We start from the raw sequence: 24,891 nt of genomic DNA, 5'->3' as shown, positions 1-24,891 counted from the left end.
CTTCCTCCTATTTAAACAAGTTTCATTAATGTCAACAAATTTATTCCTCAGTGTATTTTTCTATGAGTGAAGAATGACACCCATGATAAAAATTCAATGCTTATACTTGTTATACTTAGCTTTTTGTTTTGTTTTGGTTTGGTTTTTTTTCCAATATATATTCACGATTAGTCTCACAGTTTTGATGTTTAAGGTACCATCTGATCCATAATGTTGAATTGATATGAAGTTTTACCTTTAAAAAAATATGTTCTCAGTAACCTATTGATAACCATTCATCCACATTTTGTGGAGTATGTATGTAGGAACAGCACTTATAAATTTGTCAGTCTCATCACCAAAATGCCATCTAAAATCACAGCAACAAGTCAGTTAGAAGTACAACCAAAAATGCATTATCAACATTCTCATGTTACTTCATTACAAATTCAAGCTTGTTATGAAATCAAGACAATTAAAAATGAAAACGTGTGCCCTAGAAATAAGCTTTTTCTAATCTTATCCATTTTAGATATCTCCAGTTGTTAAAACAGTATGAAAATCAAGTCTCTGAAAGTGCAGTATACTCTGAAGCTAAAAACCATTTCTATATTCCACTTAAATAGTATGTACTATTTATAAAAATTTTAATGTACTATATTGCATCTTGCACTGATTTATTTTTTTGTAGTGTATATTAAACCTTGCACTTTTAGTCAAGTTCCCTGACATCATAACAAAAATATGCTAATATGCTAAGAATAAATGAAAAATACTAGGTGCAGACTTATTCTACAGGTAACATAAAAGTATGATCTCAAAATAAATAAAGAAATAAATAATAAAAAAATTAGGCCATCCATGTGCTACATAATCATATACGTCTCAGAGTTTGTAAATATGCATTTTTAAGTAAGGAAAGGTCACGGTCATTTTAAAGTGCAGCTCAACATATTAGGTAATTTTGAGGTGCCCTTTCCTTCAGCTTTCCTCTTAGCAAAACAATGACATTTTTTATAACCAGCATGTATTATCTTGATATAAATATAATAAATGTTAACATATTTACCAAGTATATAGTTTAAGTCGATCCTTTTACTTAGGACATACTAACAATTTGGAGATTCTGACAACTGTAACTTGCCAGATCCTGCTTGGTTTCATAAGTAATGTGCAAAATTTTGATTAAGTTAGGCATAAGTGCATATTGATGTGCAGAAGAATGTAAGAACATACAAAGGTATGAAAACAAATAATGGATTCAGAAAGAAAGAACAAAATCCATATTCCTAACAAAATCAGAAAAAAACTACCTGAAATCTTTTGCAGATATTTTTGAAGCTGGGAATGTGAATCCAATTGAGAGCTTTGAGAGAGAGAGTTCTGGAGGTGTTGTTTAGTTTTTGTGTTTTTGTTTGTTTGTTTATTTACTTTTAAGATATCTATGTAGTGACTACCCTAATAATCATTTTTGCATTTCAAGCAAAATAATATTTTAAAACTTTTATGAAAAACTAAACTGAGGCACCATAGAAGTACTACTATTTGCAACGATTTAACTGGCCCGTACATTTAAGTTAGTAAAAAAAAAAAAAAAAAAAAAAAAAAAACAAACCAAAAAAACCAAAACCAACCAAACAAAAAACCCCCTTGATAATGAAATTCAACTTAAATTTATATAAAAACATCCGTTTTTACAGGTACTTAAATACCTTATTTACAGGTATCTAAAAATTAAATAATATGCACAACATATTTATTTTATACTAAGACATAACAGAAAATATATTACAACTAAAATTCATTTTTAACAGAATATAAATGCAAAATTACGCTTTTTGCTTAAAACAATAAGTAAAAGCCTGCTCATGCTGAAATAAGTGGCAACATTTGCATTATGTTGAAGTATCCAAAGACGAAGTGCTGATATTTGTAACAATTTCTTGAAAATATAATTTGAAAATTGAGATAATTATGTTAAAATGCGAAACATACTTAGAATTTCTACTTAGGTCATATCAATCTTGATAATGATTTATAATTTTCCATCTGTTTTCTGTATCAACTTGAATTTCCATGGTTTGCATATTGGAATATCAATTCTTTATGGCAAAAAATTGATTGTATTGCATAACATACCAATAACAAACAATAACGTTCCTGGTCCCAACTCCTATTATTCAAACAGAAATTGAAAAGCGAAGATCTATTTGATTTGGTTATCTGTACCACCATCAGTACATAAATACTGTACTGTCTTGTCCAGCAGGGAAATCAGGAAATATTGAATAATCCAAATAACATCCAGATTATGAGCTCTGAGTTTTCAGGAAGGCTAGGTTTCTATAGACTCATGTGTATGCTCCTGGCTACATTGAGGAGACAGAGGAGACAAAGTAGCCAAGACAGTAATAAGCAAGTTTAAAATGCATAAGTAACTTGTTTTGTTTTTTTTTTTGTTTGTTTTGGTTTTTTTTTTTTGCTGTGAGGTGGGGTGTAGGGGTGGAAGGAACTCAGCCTTCATCTCATGCTAAACAGATTTTAGGAACAGCCCTCATCTCATGCTGAACAGATTTTACAAAAATAACTGTAATCATGACAATTGCTTATTCAAAAAGCAAATTAATTACTTCCACTGGCATCACCCTAATCTTTTCTGCATTATTCTAAGAAACATCAAAATCAGGCTCCTGCAAAAAGAGATTGAACAATACTAAGTAATTTCATTGCACTGTTTTCAACAACACATCACTGTCTTTAAAAAGCCTTGACAGAAGCACAGCCGTCTAAGAAACTGCAGTTCTTCTGACAGGCTCAGACTTGAGAGAAGTTTATTGCTTTCTGTTCTCACTGTAGTTAGCAAAGATCTGATGGGATTAAACACTTAGAGGAAGATGGTTGGTATTTGAAGGATCACAATCCTGAGAACACAATTCAAGTTGCTCTAACTCACCATCATCATTTCACACTGCCAAAATCCTAGACTCCTGAAATGTACATCAGCTAATTCCTTAATCCTTCTCCTTTTATTGACAGGCCACTTGCATAACACCCTGTCCCTGATGTTGCAAGTCCTCACTCAGTCCTGAGAGCTGAATGCCAGATGTTCAGAGATCATTCTACACCACTTCTCATCCCTAAGAGCAGAACCATCACCAAACCTGCATTACTATCCACACTAAAGCCTCATGTCTCTTTCTCCCCCTTCCTCACTCCCGTTCCTGTCAGACAAACATTTCCAAGTGCCTACAAGCAAGTTCCCCATACCCCATTCTTCTTTTGTTTACCACTTTATTATGAAGAGCTGGTTACATTCTCTCTTCTCACAGCCTTTGGAGGTGGGGTGAAGGCAACTAAAAAAAGATTCTGTGAAGAAGACTAATTAGAAAATAGGAAGAAACGAGATGTTACTTTGTACCTTAGTGCAATGCACATCTTTATTCTAGTTACTGTTCTTGAGATTTTCCTCTCATCACAATAAGTAAAAATACTTACAATACTTTCTGCACATGTTTTACCTGCAATTACTGCAAGATGAGTTTTTAGTTTCTCTATTTGCTTCCTCATAACTGGTATTTCTTCAAAGTCCATTTTAATTAATCACAGAATCAAGAGAATTGTAGGAGTTGGGAAGGATCTCAACAGATCATTGATTCCAAATGGTGAAGCAGGCACTTTACAGTAGGTCACACAGGTAGGCATCCAGTTGGGTCTTGAATATCTCCATAGGAGACTGCACAACCTCTCTGGATCTATCTGTTTCAGCTCTCCAGCACCTTTACCCTATAGAAGTTCTTCTGCATGTTTGTACGAAACTTCCAGTGTTCAAGTTTGAGGCCATTACTCCTCACCATATTGCTACGCATCACTCAGAAGGGCCTGGCCTCATCCATTTGCTTCCCATCTCCTCTTAGATATTTATAAACATTTATCAGATCCCCTCTTGGTATTCTTTACCTGAGGCTGATCATAGAATCATAGAATCACAAGGTTGGAAAAGACCTACAAGATCATCTAGCCCAACTGCCCTCCCATTACCATAGCTACAAGAAACCACTAAACCATACCTCATAGCTCCTCACACAGACACCTTTTCAAAACTGCCAGGGATGGCAATTCCACCACCTCCGTGGGCAGCCATTCCAGTACCTGACTCTCTGAGAGAAAAAGCAGGTTACTCAGTCTTCCTCACACAGGAGAAGCTCCAGGTCCTTAATCATCTTTGTGGCCCTCAGCAGGACTCCTTGTAGCATATCTCACTTTTTTGAACAGGGAAGACCAGAACTGGAAACAGTGTTCTAATGTGGCCTCACCAGGACAGAGTAGAAGGGGAGCGTCATTTCCCTTGATCTGCTGGCCTCACTCTTTTTAGTGAATCCCAGGATACCACTAGCTTTCTTTGTCACAAGGGCACAATGCTGACTCATGGACAACCTGTCTTCCACAAGAACATGCAGGTCCTTCTCCACAGGGGTCCTCTGCAGCAGAGGATTCCCCAACCTATACTGATGCAAGTGGTTATTCCTCCTCAGGTACAACTCTACACATGCTCTTGTTGATCCTCATCAGGTTCTTCCCTGCCCAACACTGGTCTGTCCAGTTCATACTGAAGGGTAGCACAGCCACTCCTCCCAGCACTACACCATCAGCAAAATTTGCTGAGGGTGGACTCTACCCCTTTATCCAGCTTGCTGATAAAGATGCTGAGCAAGACCAGAAACAGCGCTGACTTCTGGGGAACACCACTAGTCACAGGCCTCCAACCAGACTGTGTGCTGCTCTTGATCACCCTCTGAGCTCTGCTACTCCACTGCTTCTCAGTCCACTTCACTGTCCACTCACCTATCCCACACTTTCTAAGTTTCATAACAAGGATGCTTTGAGAGACTGTGTCAAAAGCCTTGCTAAATTCAAGGTACACAGCATCCACAGTTCTCCCTTCACGTACTGATGGCAGCATAGTAAGAAAGATCCTTTGAAAGAAACATTTACTGTGAGCAAGACAGGTCCTATCCCCACATTAAAAACATACAAGATATCTAAAAACTTAAAAAGTTAGAATAACAGCGTAAAAGGATAATCTAATATCTGTATTTGCAACTGTCCCTAAATTGGAGCAGGAATTTGGACTAATTGGCTCTTTACCATTTATCACCAGTGAGCTGCATTGTTCAAGGTATTACTTTAGTCCCAGTTACTATGATACAATACAAAAGTAATTTCAGCTTAAACACTCAGAATTATTAATATTTATAATAAAAATTCTTAACGCTTTGGAACCAAACTGAAGATTTAGTACATGAAAGAATATTACACTTATTTTGCAAACATTTTTGCCTCATCTTAAATTGAGAACATTTTAATTTAGTATTTTATACTAAACCTTGACTCTTTGTTGCAACAAAAAAAGTATTTTCCAATTCTCTCAGATACAGTGTATTTATGTTGTTGCCCATTTCAAAATAGAAACATGAAAATTTGTACTAAATATATAAATTGGAATACTAAAAACTCAATGTGAGGAATTAGGAAATCATGTTTAAACAAACAGAAAACTATCTGGCTTTTGCTTTAGTTGCCATTCTCTCACTGTTGTACTCTAACACATAAATGGAAAGGCTACTTTCTCTAAAAACCACTTTCTAGCAAATTTGTGCATATGCAAGTTCTATATGCAGAGTGAATAACCATTAAATCTGGGAGGTTTTAATGTTTATTACAAGTGGTTAATTTTATGAGATTACCAGGTTCTGTAGGAAATATTTAAAATTTATAGACAAAAGTCTACGACTAGTTTCTTACATCTCATGAAAATGAATTTTGGAAATATTTGAATGGAAGAAACTGAATTTTCTTTCTATGATTCTATGCATTTTATCAAAAATGAATTCTCTGTGATGCATAGTTTTAATAATTCAGAGAAGGAACTTCATTTTTGTTTTTTTTTTCTCCAGTATAGCCTGAAAACAGCTCTCCATATTTCATACATTAATATTTTATAAGCTTCAAATTACTTTTGTATGGAAGTGCAATGTATTTTGAGTAGTTTCATTTATGTTTTCCACATCTTTATAATTAAAAAATAAATAAATAAGTGGTTACTGAATTACAGAAGGGCATAAATCTTAATTTTTTACTCAATTGCAGAGTATGAAAAAGACACAGAAAATAAGATATATATGTTCAGATGAAACATCTTTTGAGATGACAGAAAGCAGTTATACTAACTACTCTGTCCGTTAACATTTGAAAAAGAAACAGTGTAGACTGCTATCTTGAAAATCCTCACACAAAAGAAGGTAAGTACACAAATGACAAGGACTTTTCTACACTTCTCAATAGAGTCCCTAAAAGGCTATATCCATTAGCTTTACATGCATTCCTCAGTACCACAGAAGTCCTAAGCTGTAAGTCCAAGACAAGCTCAAGTGTGGAAGTACCTATGAATTCAGCTACAATAGGGATTTTCAATATAAGGATGCAATGTTAAACATTAGATAACCTCATATTTACTCATCTAACAATGCTCAAGTTTTATTATAAGCTTTGATAAACAAGGAAGCATATCATTTTATGCTTTAAAAAAAAAAAAAAAAAAAAAAAAAAAAAAAAAAAAAAACAAACTCCAAAAGACCCTCCCACAAAATTATATAAGGTATTATATAACATAGTTATTTACTTTAATTCAATTTAGAGAAAACAATAGAAATGTTCAAAGCAGACTTGCTATATGCTATGGCACAATTCATTGAAATTTGACTGAAAATTGAAAGCAGGTAAAAGCTTAAAAACAGATCTTAGAAATTAAAATTAATTGTCTGACATTGCTGACCAGATTATCAAATTCATTTAAATCCAAATTTAAAATCAAAGTCACATTCTATGATTTGAGGTAAGAATGGTGAAAATCAATTTCTGAAAGATGTATTTAAAATTAATCTTTCCATTGTAGTAGACAGGACATAAGGATGCTAGCATTTCTAAGCTGCTTTCAGGTCATCTTCATCAAAGCTGATTTTTACAAAAATATGCTACACATTCATTCAACAATTCAGAAAATCTAGATTTTCAACATTATACCATCACAGAATCATAGGGGTTGGAAGGGACCTCCAGAGATCATCAAGTCCAAGCCCAAAGAAGGTTCCCTACATCAGGTCGCACAGGTACGCGTCCCAGTGGGTCTTGAATATCTCCAGAGAAGGAGACCCCACAAATCCCCTGGGCAGCCTGTTCCAGTGCTCCGTCACCCTCACCATAAAGAAGTTCTTGTGCACATTCATATAGAACTTCCTATGTTCCAGTTTCTGTCTGTTTCCCCTTGTCCTGTCTTCACATACTGCTCAAAAGAGTCTGGCCTCTCCACTTTGCCCCCAACACCTTAGATATTTATAGACCTGGATCAGGCCCTCTCTCAGTCTTCTTAAGGCTAAACAGACCTAGTTCACTTAGCCTTTCTTCATGGGGGAGATGCTCCAGGCCCTTCACCATCTTTGTGGCCCTTCACTGGACTGTTTCCAAGAGATCCCTGTCTTTTTTGTACTGGGGAGCCCAGAACTGGACACAGTATTCCAGATGAAGCCTCACCAGGGCAGAATAGAGGGGGTGGATCACCTCCCTCGACATCCTGGTCATGCTCTTTTTAATGTACCCCAGAATGCCATTGGCCTTTTTGGCCACAAGGGCACACTGCTGGCTCATGGCCAAGCAGTCATCCACCAGGACACCCAGGTCCCTCTCTGCAGAGCACCTCTCCAGCAGGTCACCCCCCCCCCCATCTGCAGGAGTCTTCTTTTTTTCAAAACTAAGAAAATACCATGAATCATTTAAATTCTATGACACGAAAAAGAAGTATACATAGAGACTCTTAAATGCTTATTCAGCCATTGTAATGACAAAAAACATGAATTTTAAATACATTAAATAAATCCCTAATCATCTGATAATGACTAATATATATATATATCTAAATATATTTTTATACTATACTTCTACATATGACTCCATAATGTTTTGTGACTTTTGACAAAACAGTCCTATCACATTTAGTATCTAGCCAGCAGTTCCAGCAGACTTAGAGAACACAGAAGCTACATATTCAGCAGGGTCTTTTCAAATAATTTGTTCACAATTCAGTTGATTCTAAGGAACAATTAGGAAAAAAAAGCAGCAAGCAAACGAGTCCATATGGAAGAAATGCACATATTATTACTCTATACAGCCAAAGTGAATGAAACCTAACCTACTATTTGTCATATCTTAGAATCTCAGAGCTGTAATAATGTCAGACAAGAGTTTGCTCAAACATATAAACAAATGAAGCCTTCTGCATCACAACACTGTGGAAGAAAAGAACAATTTGTTACAAATTTCTGCCCTTAACAGTATGAATGAATATACATAGTATGGCTTTCAGCTAGGTGAGATCTGTTCTATAGTTACATATACAGAGAGAAGAAAGGACACAACAGGACATTTTTAATGATCCTGACCTGAGTTTGCACCAGTTTTGCACATGCTTTTTTCTCACAGATAACAACCAATATGCAAGAATGGAATGATAAATTACTTGCTGTATCTGTAACAACTGTTGCAAATACCTTCCAGTGTAAGCAACAGAAACAGAAACTACCAGAACTAAATGAACACCCTTAGATTTTTGTGAGCCATAAAATAATAAACTCTAACATATCCTTTTACATTATTCTTAATAAAGACACTGGTGTAACTATCAATTAAATGTCTCAGCTCAGTGAAAACAGGAGGCTTTCTGATCTGAAGATTGTTCTGCCTAGGGTCACTGTTTTTCAGAGTGAAAGGGTTGAAAACTGGCAAGAAATTCAGCCTAGGCAAAATGCATCTGGCCTTCCTAGGTGAACAATTTTTTTGTGGCATTACTGGCCAGATCCTACTAATTTTACTGACTACTCTGCACTGCTAGCTTTGCAACAGATGATTAGCAGCAGAGGCTTCATCCCTCCTGTACTGACCATTGAGTAACTACTAAAATAATGATTTTGTATAGCAAGAACTAGTCAGAATATTTCTCAGCAAGGCAATCACAAAGATGTCATTTGAGAATCGCTTTCAAATGTGAAATGATGTAAATAACACTTAAAGATAAACATTATTTAAATAATCATATTTCTCTAGGTCATAAAAATACTATTTACCAGAAAAAGAAGTTTCATTACTGTACTATGCTGATAGTCTAATGCTGACAAACTACTATAGAGATTTTGTCTCCGGCTGATGCTCTGTCTCTGACAAGAATCAGAGAACAGAATGAGGTCATATCAGGCTGTTAGTCTAAGGAGATATATCAATACCTACAGATAAGGTAAGTACCCGTTTAGACCTTAAAATTCAGTCTGGTAATTCCGTGTGTATATAACTAATTTATATGCACATATACATTCTGATTTACCCCTTATAGACTTCCAATTTAACGTTTTTAACCAAGTCAGGCATCAGAAAAGCAGTGACTATTGTTGAGAAAGAAGAAGAAAAAGAAAACTGGAATAGATGGAGGAAATGAATTAACAATTATTTGAGTAAATAGAAACAGTGATCAATAGGTGCTAAGATAAACCAGCTAGTTAAGTCAATCTAGCTTATCAATAAAAGCTAGAAAATCAATGTTTTGCACCTAGAGTCCCTAAAATACACTTAACTGGAAAATATATTTAGATTAATATATATTTTAATAAAATATGCACAACTTAATTAAATTCTTAAATTCAAATTTCCAAACATAACTTTCATCCTATCAAGATTGCAATCCTTCTTTTATTATCCTCATTTACATTTATTGCTATTAAAATAAACTAGTTATAACTCATACTTAGAAACGGCATGAAGACAAACATCACTGATGTTTGTCAGTACACATACACACTGCTTACAGCCAATTAGACTTTACTGTAAGTGTTCAGTTGAAGTGTAGTATAACTTACTAATTAATTTTGACATAAATTAAGCAGGGACTGAGCCTTTTAAGTGCTCAAGTATATATGAACTAAAGCCTTAAAACTTGTTTAACAAAGAGCTAATTATGTTGTATCTCTATTTTTAGAACAGAGTGAGATAATACTAGTTTTGGACAATACACAGTTAATTTATTAAACATTTTAGATATAATACAATCAACATTCTTCAAGGATCTGTACATCTTTGAAAGTAATTTCTTGTTTTTACACCACTAATTTATACTTAAGCACTCTTTGTCACAGAACTGTATTTTGTTTCAGTACTTGTTACTAAAGAATGAAATTATTCACTGTTCAGTCTATTCCATAAATAAATTTTACTCCATTAAACAATTACTTCTAAAAGGAGCGTAAATGGACACTACATTTCAGGGTCCCATGGATAAGAAGCAGATGTTAATTTATCATCAAAATTATTCCAATTACTAAGAATAAAATGAAATGGATTAAAATATTCTCACTGCATTTACCATTTTGCTTAAGTGAAATATAAAAATAATCATTATGAGTTGGGATGCATGTATTAGGTTAGTAGAAATGTGAAATAAGTCACAGTGCAGTTAAAGAAATAAATGTTTACTAATCCCATCCAAACATTTATCCTCCAACTTCAACTGAAAGAATAGTTTGTAGAAGTTTATAGTTGCTGAATAATGTAAGAAAAAGGAAGAGGACAGAAATACTCTCATCAGCAAACTGCATTCGCAGAAATGTCATTTAAGAAGGAAGAGAAAGAAAAATGACAAACCCCCAAATGCTCAACTCTACTAAATACTGAAGTTAAAATTTACATCACTGGGAAATAAAGGACTGCTGGACTCAGTCCCTGGGCATTTCTAAGGAAGCTTATGATAGTCTATGGTCATGATTTTCTACTGCTCTACTATTTGCAAGCTCAGAGTAGCTGAGGAAGTTACTAATTCTACATTTACTAACAGGAAACTGGAAACCTAATTTGCTAAAAAGAAAGAAAGATTTAAAAAAAAAAACAAACAAAAAACAAACATACAAAAAAAACCAAAACAACAAAAACAAACAAAAAAAAAACCACACACAAGTGTGAAAAGCCATAAAACTATGTCCAAATACTGCTTCTGAACAAGACAAACTTGTGCACCGTTTTGACTTCAGGGTAGAACATAATAAATGTTCTGACTACCTGAAGTTTGAGATGCTATGCTACAGATAAATGCCTCAAGAGATGTATCTTATCCTCCATAAGAGAAAAAACATTCCACCACTTACTCCTTGTAGCACAATATATCAACAAGACTGTTTTTATGACTTGTACACAAAAAGGGTTGTTGTTTTTTTCATTTATACCAGGAAGGTGCCTACTTCCATTTGTAGGTTTATCTCACAAGAGGCACAAGTCTCACTGACTGCTGAATTCTTAAAGCATGCAAAAGGCAGATTCTATCTGCAAGAAAGCACAGTGCACTGTGGTAATATTCCTACAAACAAGGTGGGAAAATGATGTTTTAGATAGCAAAAATTTACTATTGCATGTTCAATGCAGGATCTTACTTTCGTGCAGAGACTTCATAATAGTGATAGACCTAACAATGTCCACTTATCTCTGGGATATCAGAAAAATGTGGTATTGACTTTTCTACTCCATACTCTGTGCTGTCCAGTATCTGTTGTGGTGTGACAATAAGCTTTGTCATCTCTACTTCTCTTTATGCATTTTTATGCAACTCTTGATCATATAAATTCTGAACTCCATAAGAGCTGCTAGGATTTACAGGAATGCAATTTGGCAGATCATTAAACACATCCAAAGAATAATATGTCAACAACACTCAGAGTATTAGCCATGAGAAAGCAACATTTTTCCTCAGGTGTGATGAATGCTTTTAAAAAATAGTCTCTACAGACACACAGGAGCCATGAACCCTAAACTTGCTCTGCGGGAGATAATATTAGGAAAGGAATCAAGTAAATCAAAAAAATATGAACACTACTGATTACCTATGTAGATATCCAAAGGGGAAAATGCAGAATAGGCACATAAAGAAAAAATACACTGATTTACATATAAGATTTTTAAAAAAATATTTCAAAAACTTCATAGTATCTAAAAATGTTTTAGTCTATAAGTATTTAGGTATACACTGGGAGCAAAAGTTCTGATCTCAAATACCACAAAACAACATGAAAAAGTGACCCAAGAAGAAGAGAAATATGATAAAAAGTCATGGATTAATCTGAGAACCAGAAAAAAATGTCTACAGTCACCTATGGAGTACAGGTTAATTCTACTTTTAGTTTGGCAATGAAATGAAGAGTTTCAGCTGAACAGAAACAGAAGAATGTTACCTTTGAGTCACTGAAACTTCTAATGGAGTCTTCTCATTTGAACAAGGAAATGAGTCTTCCTAGAACCTTCTCAAACATTACTTATTACTTGCTATCCACAGTGTGCCACAGTCAACATGTAATCTAAAAAGGACCGTCATCTTACTAAAAAAAAAGCTTACCTTAAAGAGATATGAATTTACAATCCATAAAAACATCTATAAATCTAGAATGTTAATAGATCTTTCACACTGCAAAGACAAGTGTTTTTCCAGCTACTGTAGGCATGCCCATTTAATATTGTTGTAATACACAATGTTGAATGGGGAGTCAAAATTATTACTGGATCAGCCTACAAAGGAACACCGAATACTGAGTAGCTGCTAAGAGCAGATGTTAAAGTTCTTGCTGAAATGTACCCAGAAAAATATTCTATTTTGAGAAATTCTGTGAAGAATTTTTCTGCTTGTAACAAAAATATACTGTAAGTTTAGGATCCTTCCAGAAAAAGTCAGTAAAACCTAAGCAAATTACAGAGCCTATTGCTTATCTCTGTTCCCTTAAACATGATGAGGAAGTTTTTACACTTATCACCAAAGCTGCTCGTAAATAAAAAATGGTCTTGTACCATAATTAGAAAAATATATATTCATAATTCATGATATTTGTGTTTTTCAATGAATTTCTAACTTTAGAATCCAGTGCACTAAATTCATCCATCACGTGACCATATGAAACACTGCCTATTATATGAAGTCTCTTCCAAAAAGCAAATTACTGTTGTGAATGTAAACCAGATCCCATGTAAATAAAATGACTGTACTTATCAATGGTCAATCCAGCAGGTTGAAAATGGTTAAGTTGCTATTTGTATTTTCTCACTGTGAACTACCACAGCATGTATTTTTGACAACCATATTACACCATGAACAGCTCTGTGCAGCACCTTTTATAAAAATGCTAAATAACTTCATATTGACTTTATTTTAAAAATACATGGTACTGAGATTTGGAAAATCAAGTGATACATCCAGCATCAGTCAAACTCTGAGAGACCTAAAAATGAAACAGATGTTTTCAATACCACTGTAAGAAAAGACATCAAAATAAGAGAATTAGAAGTAGATAAATGTTCGAGTTAAAATATCAGAGACAAAGTACTTTGGGTAACTTTCACATCAAATTATCATAAGCAAATTGAGATAGTATCTGGATAGCCTGAGAGCTAGCTAGTGTCCTGAAATCATACTTAATATTATCTATTTGCATTTTACATGCTGAGAGTTTTAGTTTCATACAAATATTTTGTAATTCTGCTCGAAGTCCATGTCCTGATGATAAAAACAATGTTTTCTTTCCTATTTCTTCTTCCATCTGCTACAACAAATCAGATAAATGAGATGAATTTATCAATTCTTTAAAAGCCATGAATGCTGCATTTGCTGGGTACAGGCAGTACCAAGAAAATTGGCTCAGTCCCATAATGTACAAAGATTTGAAAGTCCTATTTATTATACATCCTGCAAGAAGCAGATCAAAAAAACATACTAAAAAACAAAACAAAACAAAAAAATCTATAAATCTTGAGGACTGCACGCAATGCACAAAATGATGAATAGTTTCAGGTGAAAAACATACAGTATAATTTATAAAATGCAAACAGCCTGGGATGAAATAGTGCATTTAAAAATAACAATAATAATAAAGTTTATAGTAACTTCATGACACAAATTTTGGAATAAGCCTATTAGTGAGTCTAAGCTGTAAGGGAAGGAGAGAATAGCCATACCCATGCCTCTCTCAACTTATCTTTAAGTGCTAACATCTGTTTTGTCCTTCTACTCTTTGACAGCCAGCAGTTAAGCAACATCAATCTCATGGAAAAAGAGGTGGACTGGAGAAGAAACCATGTAAGGGTTTGCAATTGCACTTACAGGTGTACATGAAATAGATACAAAATTTATCCTTAGATCACTTGTGTTTATATCTAAAATAGGTCATATGAGAACAAGAGACAGGTAAGAAGGAAAAACAAACTTGTAAAAAAAGTAAAACAATATGTAAACACTTTTATTACAGAAATACTTGCCTATTTTCACTTCAGATAATTATTAACATCTGCACTTTTCCAAGGTAGCAAAGAAGGGAAAAAAACCCATGTTCTATGTGATGTTCATGGCACTATTTATCAATTTTGAAAGGAAATTCCCGTCTGAAGAGTATTGTGTAAAAGTAAAATTGATTTCTTCCTTCAGGTAAACAAAAGTATTGCTACTCTGCCAATTTCAGGGGTGCTGGAAAAGCAGTTTCACTGCTGTAGTCATAGGTGAACAATTTCTTACTTAAAAAAAAAAAGCTGACCTGAGAGGCTAATGCTGAAGTACTTGGTCTATAAGTGCACAAAAAGATTCAAGTTGTTCTTTTCAGTGATAGGTACAGAGGAGAAAGAAACACAACACTATTTGAAATGCATGGGTGTCCTTAATTCTATTTCATCTATGTTTCATCCTTACTGAAAGTTTCCAGTGCACTACTTTATATTGTGGAAAAATGTCCAAGGAAGTACTGAAAAAGTAAATTAGACATTTGCAACAATAATATTGACAGATGCATATTTTCTTGGAACAAAACCAAAGAAAAATGTTCTCCATGCATAGGTTTCTGATGCATTTATGGCAATTCAGCATAGCACAACATGACAGATCTGAAGAGAGAGTTTTATTCCAGTAAAAAAGGCTAATATAGAGACTACTGTTCTCTTAACAATGATACAAGATGTAGTTTTGTGATCACTGGATTTTTCAAAATAAAAAGAAAAAAAAAAAAAAATAATTCAACAAAAATTGAATTTGCCTTGGAAGGGAGTTACAAATTCATCCATACAGAGGAAAATCAAGTCACTAAAAGGAAGGTGTAATACAGGCTAGATTTCATGCCTAGCGTCCTCTGACTTCTGCTTGCAGAACTGTTTTCTCTTGTGGTAAATAATATGCCTAAGAATTGCTCTGTCCACTATGCAAACCCTGTCAGAACTGGTACAGTGGAAAGGATCACATCATCATGTAAGCTTATCTACACATTCTCAACAAGTCTCTAATTGCAATGATTCATAGAGTCCTCCAACTCAGAATCTCACTCCAACAGCAAACAATTTCTACCAGCACTAAGCCTTGCTAAAATGTTGCTTAATCACTTTTGTTAATCTTTAATATAAAATACGGTCTTGACATGATTGAAACATTACAGAAAATTGCTCTTAAGTCTGACATGCTATTATATACACAGAGCAGGATGTGCTGTGAATTTATCTTCCACCTTAACACTGAATTTCCTGATTTCTATTCAGTTAAATAAGCTCTTTCATATTATCTTTATATAATATTATATATATATAAATATTATATTTATATATAAATATTATAATATATATATATATATATAAATATTATATTTATATATAAATATTATATTTATATCTTTTATCAACATTTTGTGAGAAAATCCACACCTGAACAACCATTTTCTATTAAGGATCATAATGCCTAGCTATAGATCAAAACAAATTTGTTTTGTTCTCTCTTAGTCTCCTATTGGTTCCTTACTTGACTACTGACAGGTTTTAGATTACCGTGTTGGAACCTATTTTCATGTCACAGCCGCAGTGCAGATACTTGTCGACTTACTGGTGCTGAATACTAATCACTACCACAGTCTAGGAACAATTGCCAGCTACATCACTTATCAGAAGCATGAACAGAAAAGCCTTAATTGCCTTATCATGTGCATTGTGCTTGCTACTGAAATGGTTAGAAACCACTAGGAAATGAAAGCTTGAAAGCTGGGATAAAATAATTAACAACTGGTAAAGATTTCTAGGGTTAACGATAAATGCATTTCCAAAAGTCACTTACAGAACGTATTACTCTTTTTCATTTATACAATTTTAATGCAGCTCAAAAGAAGTCTTGGTTATTTCTATGAAAACGGAACTGAATATGAGTTAGGGTTAAAATGCATTAGCAGATGTAATGTAGGATACAGACAGTATACAAAGCATATAATTTTCTCTTAGTTTGGATATTCCAGCTATATCACTTGACAGAATTCTCATAGAACAATTTTTCATAAAGATTTATATTTTTAGCTATCAAAAGACATTTAAGTTTAATATGAAACACTGTAATTTTGATCAATCAAAATTCATAGAACAGATGCAAAATAGATACCTCTCTGATGCTAATTAAACAGCCAAATAGTATTTTCTGTCAAACAAAAGCACATATTCCTTTAATTCTCAGTAATGATCATCAGGGTAGAGTCATATTTAAAAATAAATAAGTGGAAAACGAACAGAAAGAAAGGAAGAACACTTTTAGAAAAGATCTGTTTGTTCAACATTTTCAAAACATTCTAATAAAAATACACAAAACAGTACAATTAAGAGGGAGAGAATAAAGACTGAACAGAGTAGACTGTTCATAAGATATCCCTGGTTGTTGACAAAGATTTTATCTTTGTCATTTAATGATGATGAAGCCAAACAACTGTTGCTGGAATAGAAGCAGACTGATGAAGAAGGCTTTCAAATTGAAGCGGAGGATACCATAACATACAGTGTTCTTATAGTTCTTCTACCTGCATTGTTTCTCTGCAAATTTCATTACTTTCTGTATTGGATGTCTCTTTCAACAGCTGCTTACGTGTTGATCAAAAATATGATATATTGCTTTAATATGCTTTGTCCTGCTATATGTAGAATTGTTCATACAGACAAAAAGTTCTAAACAGTTCACAAAATATCAGAGAATCAGTACTTTGCATCAGTGTTAACTTCATGAGAAACTATCTTGTTTTGAAGAAAACTTTTCTGTTATTTGAATTAATTTGTGCAAGGTCTGAAGCACTCAGCTAACTTAAGCAGAGCCTGTGTTTAAAAAACTGTTAGCATTAACTGAATTATTAAATTATTTGAATACCAAATACATTAAGTTTAACAGCACATTGAAAAACTGAATATGTATTAAGCACAAATCAGTTCTGCATATGTAGAAGTATAAAGTAACTTTAACAATTTTCATAAAAAAGGAAGATACAAAACCATGATGATTTGTGGACATAATGAAGCGGACATGTGGTTGTTCTTTTTTTTCCGCAGTTAAAAGTGATACAAATGAGTGTAATTAAGATTGTGCTAAAAGTACAGTTAATGCTTTTTAAAAACTAGATGTGAATGAAAATTATTTAGATGTTTTTTAGATATTTTAAAGTGACTTAATTTTACTTCATTCTCAATAAAGAGATTTTCATTTAAAATCTTTTATTAAACAAAACAATAATTAAACACATTTAATCAATGTCCTTATGTTACTGTCCACAAACATATTTGAAAATTCTTGAAATCAGTGAGTACATAAAGTCTAAAATCTATTGCCAGGCTGATATACATCCAATTAAGTACGGTTAATTCCAGTGTAATTTATAAAGCAAGAAAAAACCTGTGTGCATATCTACATAAACATACCAAGACTTACTCTGCTTATGGAAATACTAGTATGTATCCTTACTATTTATTAATCAAATTTAAAAAAAAATACTACTATTTTACAAGATTAAGAAAAAAACAATGTTTTTATCTGGGATCTTGAAGAAGACAACAAAACAAAAGAAGAAAAAAGATTTCAATTCAATTTACCAAATTCTACTAGGAGTTAGATATCTATGGTTATGGGTGTACACATGTGAATGAACGAATAAATCCTTAACCCACCATATCTTTTTCTCCAGTTTGCAAGCTGTCACCCGTGAAAAGTATGGTGTAGATGGTAGGATGATACTGTACCTGATTGGCTCTGGAGGTGGTCATGGGATCAGATGGAGAGGACTTGGTGGTAGTTGGGGAAGATGGCAATGTCTGGGAACAAAGCAGTTCAGGAGCAAATCAACCTTTACAAGCCTTAGACTGAACAGTCAAAAAATAAATAAACCAACAAAAGTAACATAACTACAAAATTAAAATGAATAGAAAATGCCTAGGACAAAGTCTTTCTCCTACTCATTGGAACTTAATGGAATTTAAAGTCAATTGGATAAATAATGCATGTAAATATGCATGCTTATGCATGTAAAAATAAATTCATGACTTGAAATCAAGATGGTGAACTCACATAAATACTAAAAAATATGCCAGCCATATGAGGAATATATTCTTTCCTCTCTCCTTCTCTTGGGGAAAATGAAAACTAGAAAACACAAATTCCAGCAAGTTCAATGAGCACACTAAAAACAGTTATCAGCTTACAAGCAAACAGGGCCAGTGATTGAAGGAAACTACTAAAATTTACTTTGGCACCTTATAATGCACCATTCTATAGCACGGACTATAGCCAGCAAACTGTTTCACACCTTAAAACAATTACACTGAAGCTATGGAGTTTTCAGCAACATACTAATTACTAAAATATTAATTGATCATTTTTAATTGAGAGGTGTGTGAAAAAATGTAAACAACAATCTCATGATGGATGAGCATGCAACTAATACCTTCACAACAAATTGCTACAATATATTTATCATTAGTGTTAACGATCCTTTAATTGAGCAAAAGTTAATAACGTATCATCAGCCTGTGTTCAAAATAAACACAAAAAAGAATTAGGAGTCATATTTATTGATAATGTTTTCTAAATAATATACATATGTTTAACATTAATTCTTCAACATACCAAAAAAGCACTGCTCTGCTTAAAAGTTTATACAAATAACTCTTTCACGTATTAAATTCTAACAAAGAAGCTCTTTTCTTTTAATAAATGTAGGTTAAAATCAAATTCCGACTTCCAAAACATAACATACAGTACTTATTCAAAGCATGTATTTTTGACATATATAAATGATAGAAAATATTCCAAATTACACTATTTTTACTTTAGGAAGTAAATTGCTGAAATGCTATACAACATAATGCATCATATGGACAAACAATTACTAACCAAAACTATTGGGAAATAAAGCAAAATTTCACATTTTCAACAGCTCTGTTACTTACAATCATCGATAGTCCCTCATAAAATAGGTATACATAATTTTTCACTAAAACTCATAATGCATATGAAAAGCTGGAACACTGTGAATGCATAAAGTTAAGTGTATTAGAAAAATATGGGCTTGTACATATGCACACACAAATATTTTGTCTGCATGTTAAGCAATATGAAGATCCATCTTTTCATAGTTTGTACATAGTCAAGCAGCCAAAATAGGTATAAAAAAATAAAAAATAAAAAAATAAAAATCTAAAGAAACAGACCCTTATTTTGTGTTTCTAACTTGTAGTTTACAATATAAAACAATAAAAATAAAAACAAAATGCATACAGATGCAGCATCAACTGGGACTTCTTCAACAGGCTTAAGTAAAAAATACTGCTGTATATATAGAGCTCTATAAATAACTGCCTGGCAAAGTGCTGTTGATCAGCAGATTGTATATACTGTGAAAATCAAGACAATCATAAAGGATTCCCCCATGTCTTTCTATACAGAGCATGGGCTCATTTGCATGTGGTTAGAATTATTTAGAAAAATTGTTAGATTACACAATAGTACAGGGCTAGAAATCTTCAACCACAGAAACATACTTATGATTTCTGTGACATCATGCAGTGTATCTGCACTGATTTTCATCATTTAAGCTCAAACTGAGATGAAAAAAAAAGAAAAGGGGAAAAACAAACAAACAAACAAAAAAAATCAGATTGGCACACTGTAACTCTCCTATTTTTGGTTTTAATTATAGCTTGATATAGATATACACATACATATATTTTACAATTCTCCAGAAAAAAAAAAAAAAAAAAAAACAACAACAAAAAAACAACAAGAAAAAACCAACAAACAAACAAAAAAAAACAAACCCAAACAAACAAAGAATCAAACCAAAAAAAAAGAGCAAGAAACAAAACATACCACCAACAAACGTAAAATATACTTTGGCTAAAATATTTCCTACACATAGCAATTTGTGTGATCATCACCCATTGCTCACTGGGGCATGCAGTATTGTATGGTACAATTATTACTATGGTACACTATGCTAATTGAAGGATAATTGAAGGAAAAAATAGGCTGATAGAATAAACTTTCTTCACTAGTGTTACTACATCTACAGCTAATTACAGGATGAAAATATATGGAATGCTTCAACACTGAATAATGACCTAACTGCTAAAAATGCTGGGACTGAAATGGAAGGCGTCTTATTTTCCATTTAATATCAGTCTCACTAAAGAATAAGAAAGTATGGCATCCAAGAAAAGAGAGTGCTCATACCCTGTTCAGGAGAATATTGAGCTATAAAATTCATTAAGTTGATGTACTTCACTATTTCACTTCACTATTTCATTTTAGCTAAAGCATGTCTGAAATACAGTAGAAAAAAGATAAAATCACTGAAAAGTGAAAAAACAAACAAGAATAAAGTAACAACACAGACTTTTCTTTTTTCTTCCAAATACATATATTTGTGACAAAATATTATAAATATTAATAGCAGGTATTTTTTAAACTGGGGTGTTTGTGTTCAAGGTCTAATCTCTATCACTTTGTTTTATATTTAGAGATATATGTATATAAGATACACATATATGTATGTACAAATACACACAGAAAAATAAACTGACAGACTTGTGTAAAATTTCATCCCTTCTCATGCTTCCTCTTTATAATTCTTAATAATTCTGGAGAGTCATTAAATACCACTTATCTATTAGTTCCTTAAATATTAAAGTAATAAAATGAGATTTCTGAGGAGAAAAAAAAAATAAAGAAAGAAAGAAAGAAACAAAAAAAAGAGAGAGAGAGGAAAAAAAAGATAAGTGGGAATAAGAGAAACATATCATCTGGAAATAGTTTTGAATTTCCATTGGCTGATTCATAATTTTTATGAATACATCCAATTGCTTTGCAAGAGCTTTTAGACAAAAATTCTTAAAAAACAAACAAAAAGAACAACAACAACAAAAAAACAACTTGGACAGAGCTCAATAACTTCAATTTATTACAGTGTAAAATATTTTTTAAAAAGTTGACAAGCATTTTTGCCTTAGACAAGCACTTTAATAATTATTAGGCTTCTGGGAATAAGTTTTAAAAAGTGACTTGAAATAATAAGATGAATTCACATCACAGAGTTTCAGCTTTTGAGTCTGAAACATTTGTACTGTAATTGAAGCTCTCTTGAAATTGCACCTTCCCAGGTGGCAGGCTAGTCACAATTCATACTACATACCACTTTAGAGAATCTTGCAGTTTTGTTTTGTGTGTTTCCTTAAAGATTACTTACTTCTGTGTAAGTTGTGCAAGCAAACAAATAGAAGACAATATTTGCAGGGAAGAAAATGTTTTTTGTTATTTCCTTCTCCCCCCCCACATCCTCCCCAATTATAAGCCTATAGAAGTGATATTTGAGTAAACATATTTTAAGTAACAAAATTTTTTGAAGTAAAATTGAGCTCTATTTGAGCTCTGCTATTTTCCAGGTTCAAGAAAATACTTCTTCCTTGTGTTTCTCACAAAAAAAAATATAAAAATAAAAATAAAAATACTGCATAGGACTGCTCTCAGGCTTTACAATATACTGAAGGGCACAGACAGATGGCCACAGCATGACATTTGCACGCTGTGTACTTTTAACTCACAAAATGAAGACACAGTTGCATCACAGAAATACAAAACATGTATACTAAAACTGCATGGTGTTCCAGAAGGCCCACTGAGACCTCTTTCCTGTGACTCTGTGAACTGTCTAATTAAGATCAACATATAAATGACAAAGTTCACATCTTTTTATATATAAAAATACATATATATATACAAACTAAGTAAAGATAGAAATTGTACTGAGACTGTTAATTTAATTCTCAGTATCCATCAGTGTACCTAATACACAGAAGGAAAAGGCAGAAAATGAAATATCATTTAGAAACAAGGTTAGAGACATGAAAGCATTTGACAAAAAGACATTTAAATGTGAAGATGAAACTGCATTTACAGTTAACCACTTTCTAGTTTCCCACTATATAGCTTGCTGAACAATCTTGGTCGTAACATTATCCACACTACAGTATTGTTATTATCAATCCAATACTGAGTTTCAGTCTTGCATATAAACGTCTGTGTTTGTAAATTAAAATAATTCAATGGGAATATTAATATGCTTAAACCAATATATTAATACATTTTAAAGACAAGGTGGTATCTTTTTGGAATATTACAAAATAGTTGAATACCTTCTGCAGCTAGAATAAGGAAAAAAAACCCTCTAAAAGTTCCTGTTGTGCTGAACAACACGTAAGACTATAACTAAGATAGTAAGTTTTTGACTTACTAGCTTTTCCAGTAGCAGCAAATACGATCCTATCTCAACAGACTGCTTGCTTTGCTAAATGCTTTCAATCTTCATTTCCATCTTCTGTGAATTTTTATAACCTAAAACTTTATCCAACAATTCTCACCGTATTAATGACTGTATAAGTAACACATTTTAAAAGCGTATTTTTGAAAAAGAAATTACTGTGAATTGCTAAGTTATTTTCAAACAAGTCTGTATCAGGGCTACTTGGATGACTTAAGGGATCTAGCTTTACTTGCTACCTTTTCTATAAGGACCAAATAAAAATCATTCAGACATATTTCATGCTCTTTGCACTTGGCTTTCTTTTCAAAAAAGAATATCTAGAGCACAGAACAGGACAGAAAGAGAGTTACCATATGCAGATAAAATGCTTGCTTACAGGTATGTACAGAGGCAATTCATGTGTGTTTATAGACTCTTGGGGTATCTTCTTGAAACAGAAAACAAGTTGTGCTAAGTTTTATGTGAAAGAGGGCTTATCTCATATTTTGCCTGTGTACAATAAGGGTGAATGAGCACAAGGCAAACTAGCATGTGCCATTTGGATCATCAGAGCAACTCTGGATGGAGTGTGGGATTTACAATGAAGATTACAATAAGATGGACAAAGAAGGACTTTCTTTCCTCAAAACTTGTCACAGTAACACAGAACTAATGTAAGATGTGGTGTTATGTAGAAATACCAGAAAATTCAAGTAAGTAACCAAACATAGGTAACAAAAAACATAAGAATACATGGATCACAAAGCTCCGATAACTAGAAGATTAAAAAAAAACAAAACAAAAAAAAAAAAACAAAACCACAACCTTTTGATTCTGGGCTACTTTGAGATTTAAAAAAATACTATCAAACCTGCAAAGCCTTAGAAGGCTCAAGATAATGAGAACATTCAGCAATGCTGAATGGTACTGTTCATTCCCCTAAAGCAGTCTTCCTTCCTCATTCCACTTCTGAAGCACATACAATGAAGAGCTAACCATCAGCTATTAATTGAACATTAACTGAGTTTAAAAAGAAGTTTTATACACATATGATGATTACAATCAACACTGAAATGAAACAAAATCAAAATATCATAAAATAGTGCTCTAGCATCAAAAGTGAAATGAAGAGACAGTGATTTACAGAACAGCTTATGCTTATTATCCTCAAATTAAAAATGTGCATTTTTCTTGTATTCTGCATGTTAATAATGTCACTCTAAGTGATGCACTCTTTCTGAAGCAAATGCTAAAGGAAGAAAAGCTCATCAGATGGGAGTGGCATTATAAGAAAGCTCTTAAATCTACTAAACCTCTTGTCTGACCAACTAATATCTCCCCCCCCCAAAAAAAGAAAATATATATATATGTATAAGCCACTATATTCTGATGCATACTCAAAGTCAGGTTCTATTCAAACACTTGGAAGATAAGCTTTTCATTAAATCTGGTGAGTGATCCAGTATATTTTGTTATTGATCAGAATTTCTGAAGTAATCCTATTCAAGTAGTTCTTTTTACTAGAAGAAAAAGAATGTACAAATCTAAGTTCAGACACTCAGTTTTATACATTTTAAATACAATTTCTGGGAATGTGATTAATGAACGGAACAGAAGTTAAAAGATCTACAAGAAGTGACTTCTCTACTGAAAAAGTTGAAAGAAAAATATTAATTGTAAGTTCTATCTGTGAAAGCTTTAGTCCAGATTTTCAAGGAAGAAAGAGCAAAACCTTTGTTCATGTTATGATAACTAAAGACTTCATAGAATCAAAGCATGATTCAGGTTGGATCTCAGAAGGCCAGTCAGGGTAAACTCTTCATTAAAGCAGAGTTCACTGTAGGATCATATATGCTCTTCCTTATGTATAATGCTAACCTCCGCAATAGCCAACTGCAGTTCTATGTGCTTCCTGGGTAGGCTGCTAAAACACCTATCTATAAAACAAATGTATAGCTGGAAGGAAAAATCCATTATAATGTAAAAAAGCTTCAAAGGTTTCTGAATAAAGTGATGTGATAAGACATTACAGAGTTTTCGCCCACTATTTACAGTTGCTGCTATTAGATTAGAGGTGAAATTTCAAGATCTGTGAGCTAATTATTAAGCCCAAATAGCTCAATTTCCGGAGCACTTTATGAAAACAGCATTTTGTTCTTCTGGGTTATAACAGGATAGTATGAAGCTGGCATGATACTTCCCCCGTTAAAGAGGTTAGATCCTCATAGCA

The 24,891-nt window shown here is 33.0% G+C and overlaps 1 protein-coding gene across 3 annotated transcripts in view; it reads right to left on the bottom strand.

The window, feature by feature from the left end:
* NOVA1 (NOVA alternative splicing regulator 1) overlaps nt 1-24,891 on the bottom strand; it is a 132,746-nt gene that overhangs the window by 10,014 nt on the left and 97,841 nt on the right. For 2 of the 3 annotated variants that reach the window (XM_072337584.1, XM_072337581.1), the window contains exon 4: nt 18,109-18,180. The exons of the other annotated variant lie outside the window; for it this stretch is intronic. In XM_072337584.1, the coding sequence (XP_072193685.1) occupies nt 18,109-18,180 (72 nt within the window). The remainder of the gene's footprint in view (nt 1-18,108; nt 18,181-24,891) is intronic. 3 annotated transcript variants of the gene reach the window in all.

This window comes from Excalfactoria chinensis, chromosome 5 (genome assembly GCF_039878825.1).
Source record: "Excalfactoria chinensis isolate bCotChi1 chromosome 5, bCotChi1.hap2, whole genome shotgun sequence".
Classification (NCBI taxonomy): domain Eukaryota; kingdom Metazoa; phylum Chordata; class Aves; order Galliformes; family Phasianidae; genus Excalfactoria; species Excalfactoria chinensis.
The sequence above is the reverse complement of the archived record's forward strand: the minus strand, read 5'-3'. Positions and strand labels throughout refer to the sequence as shown.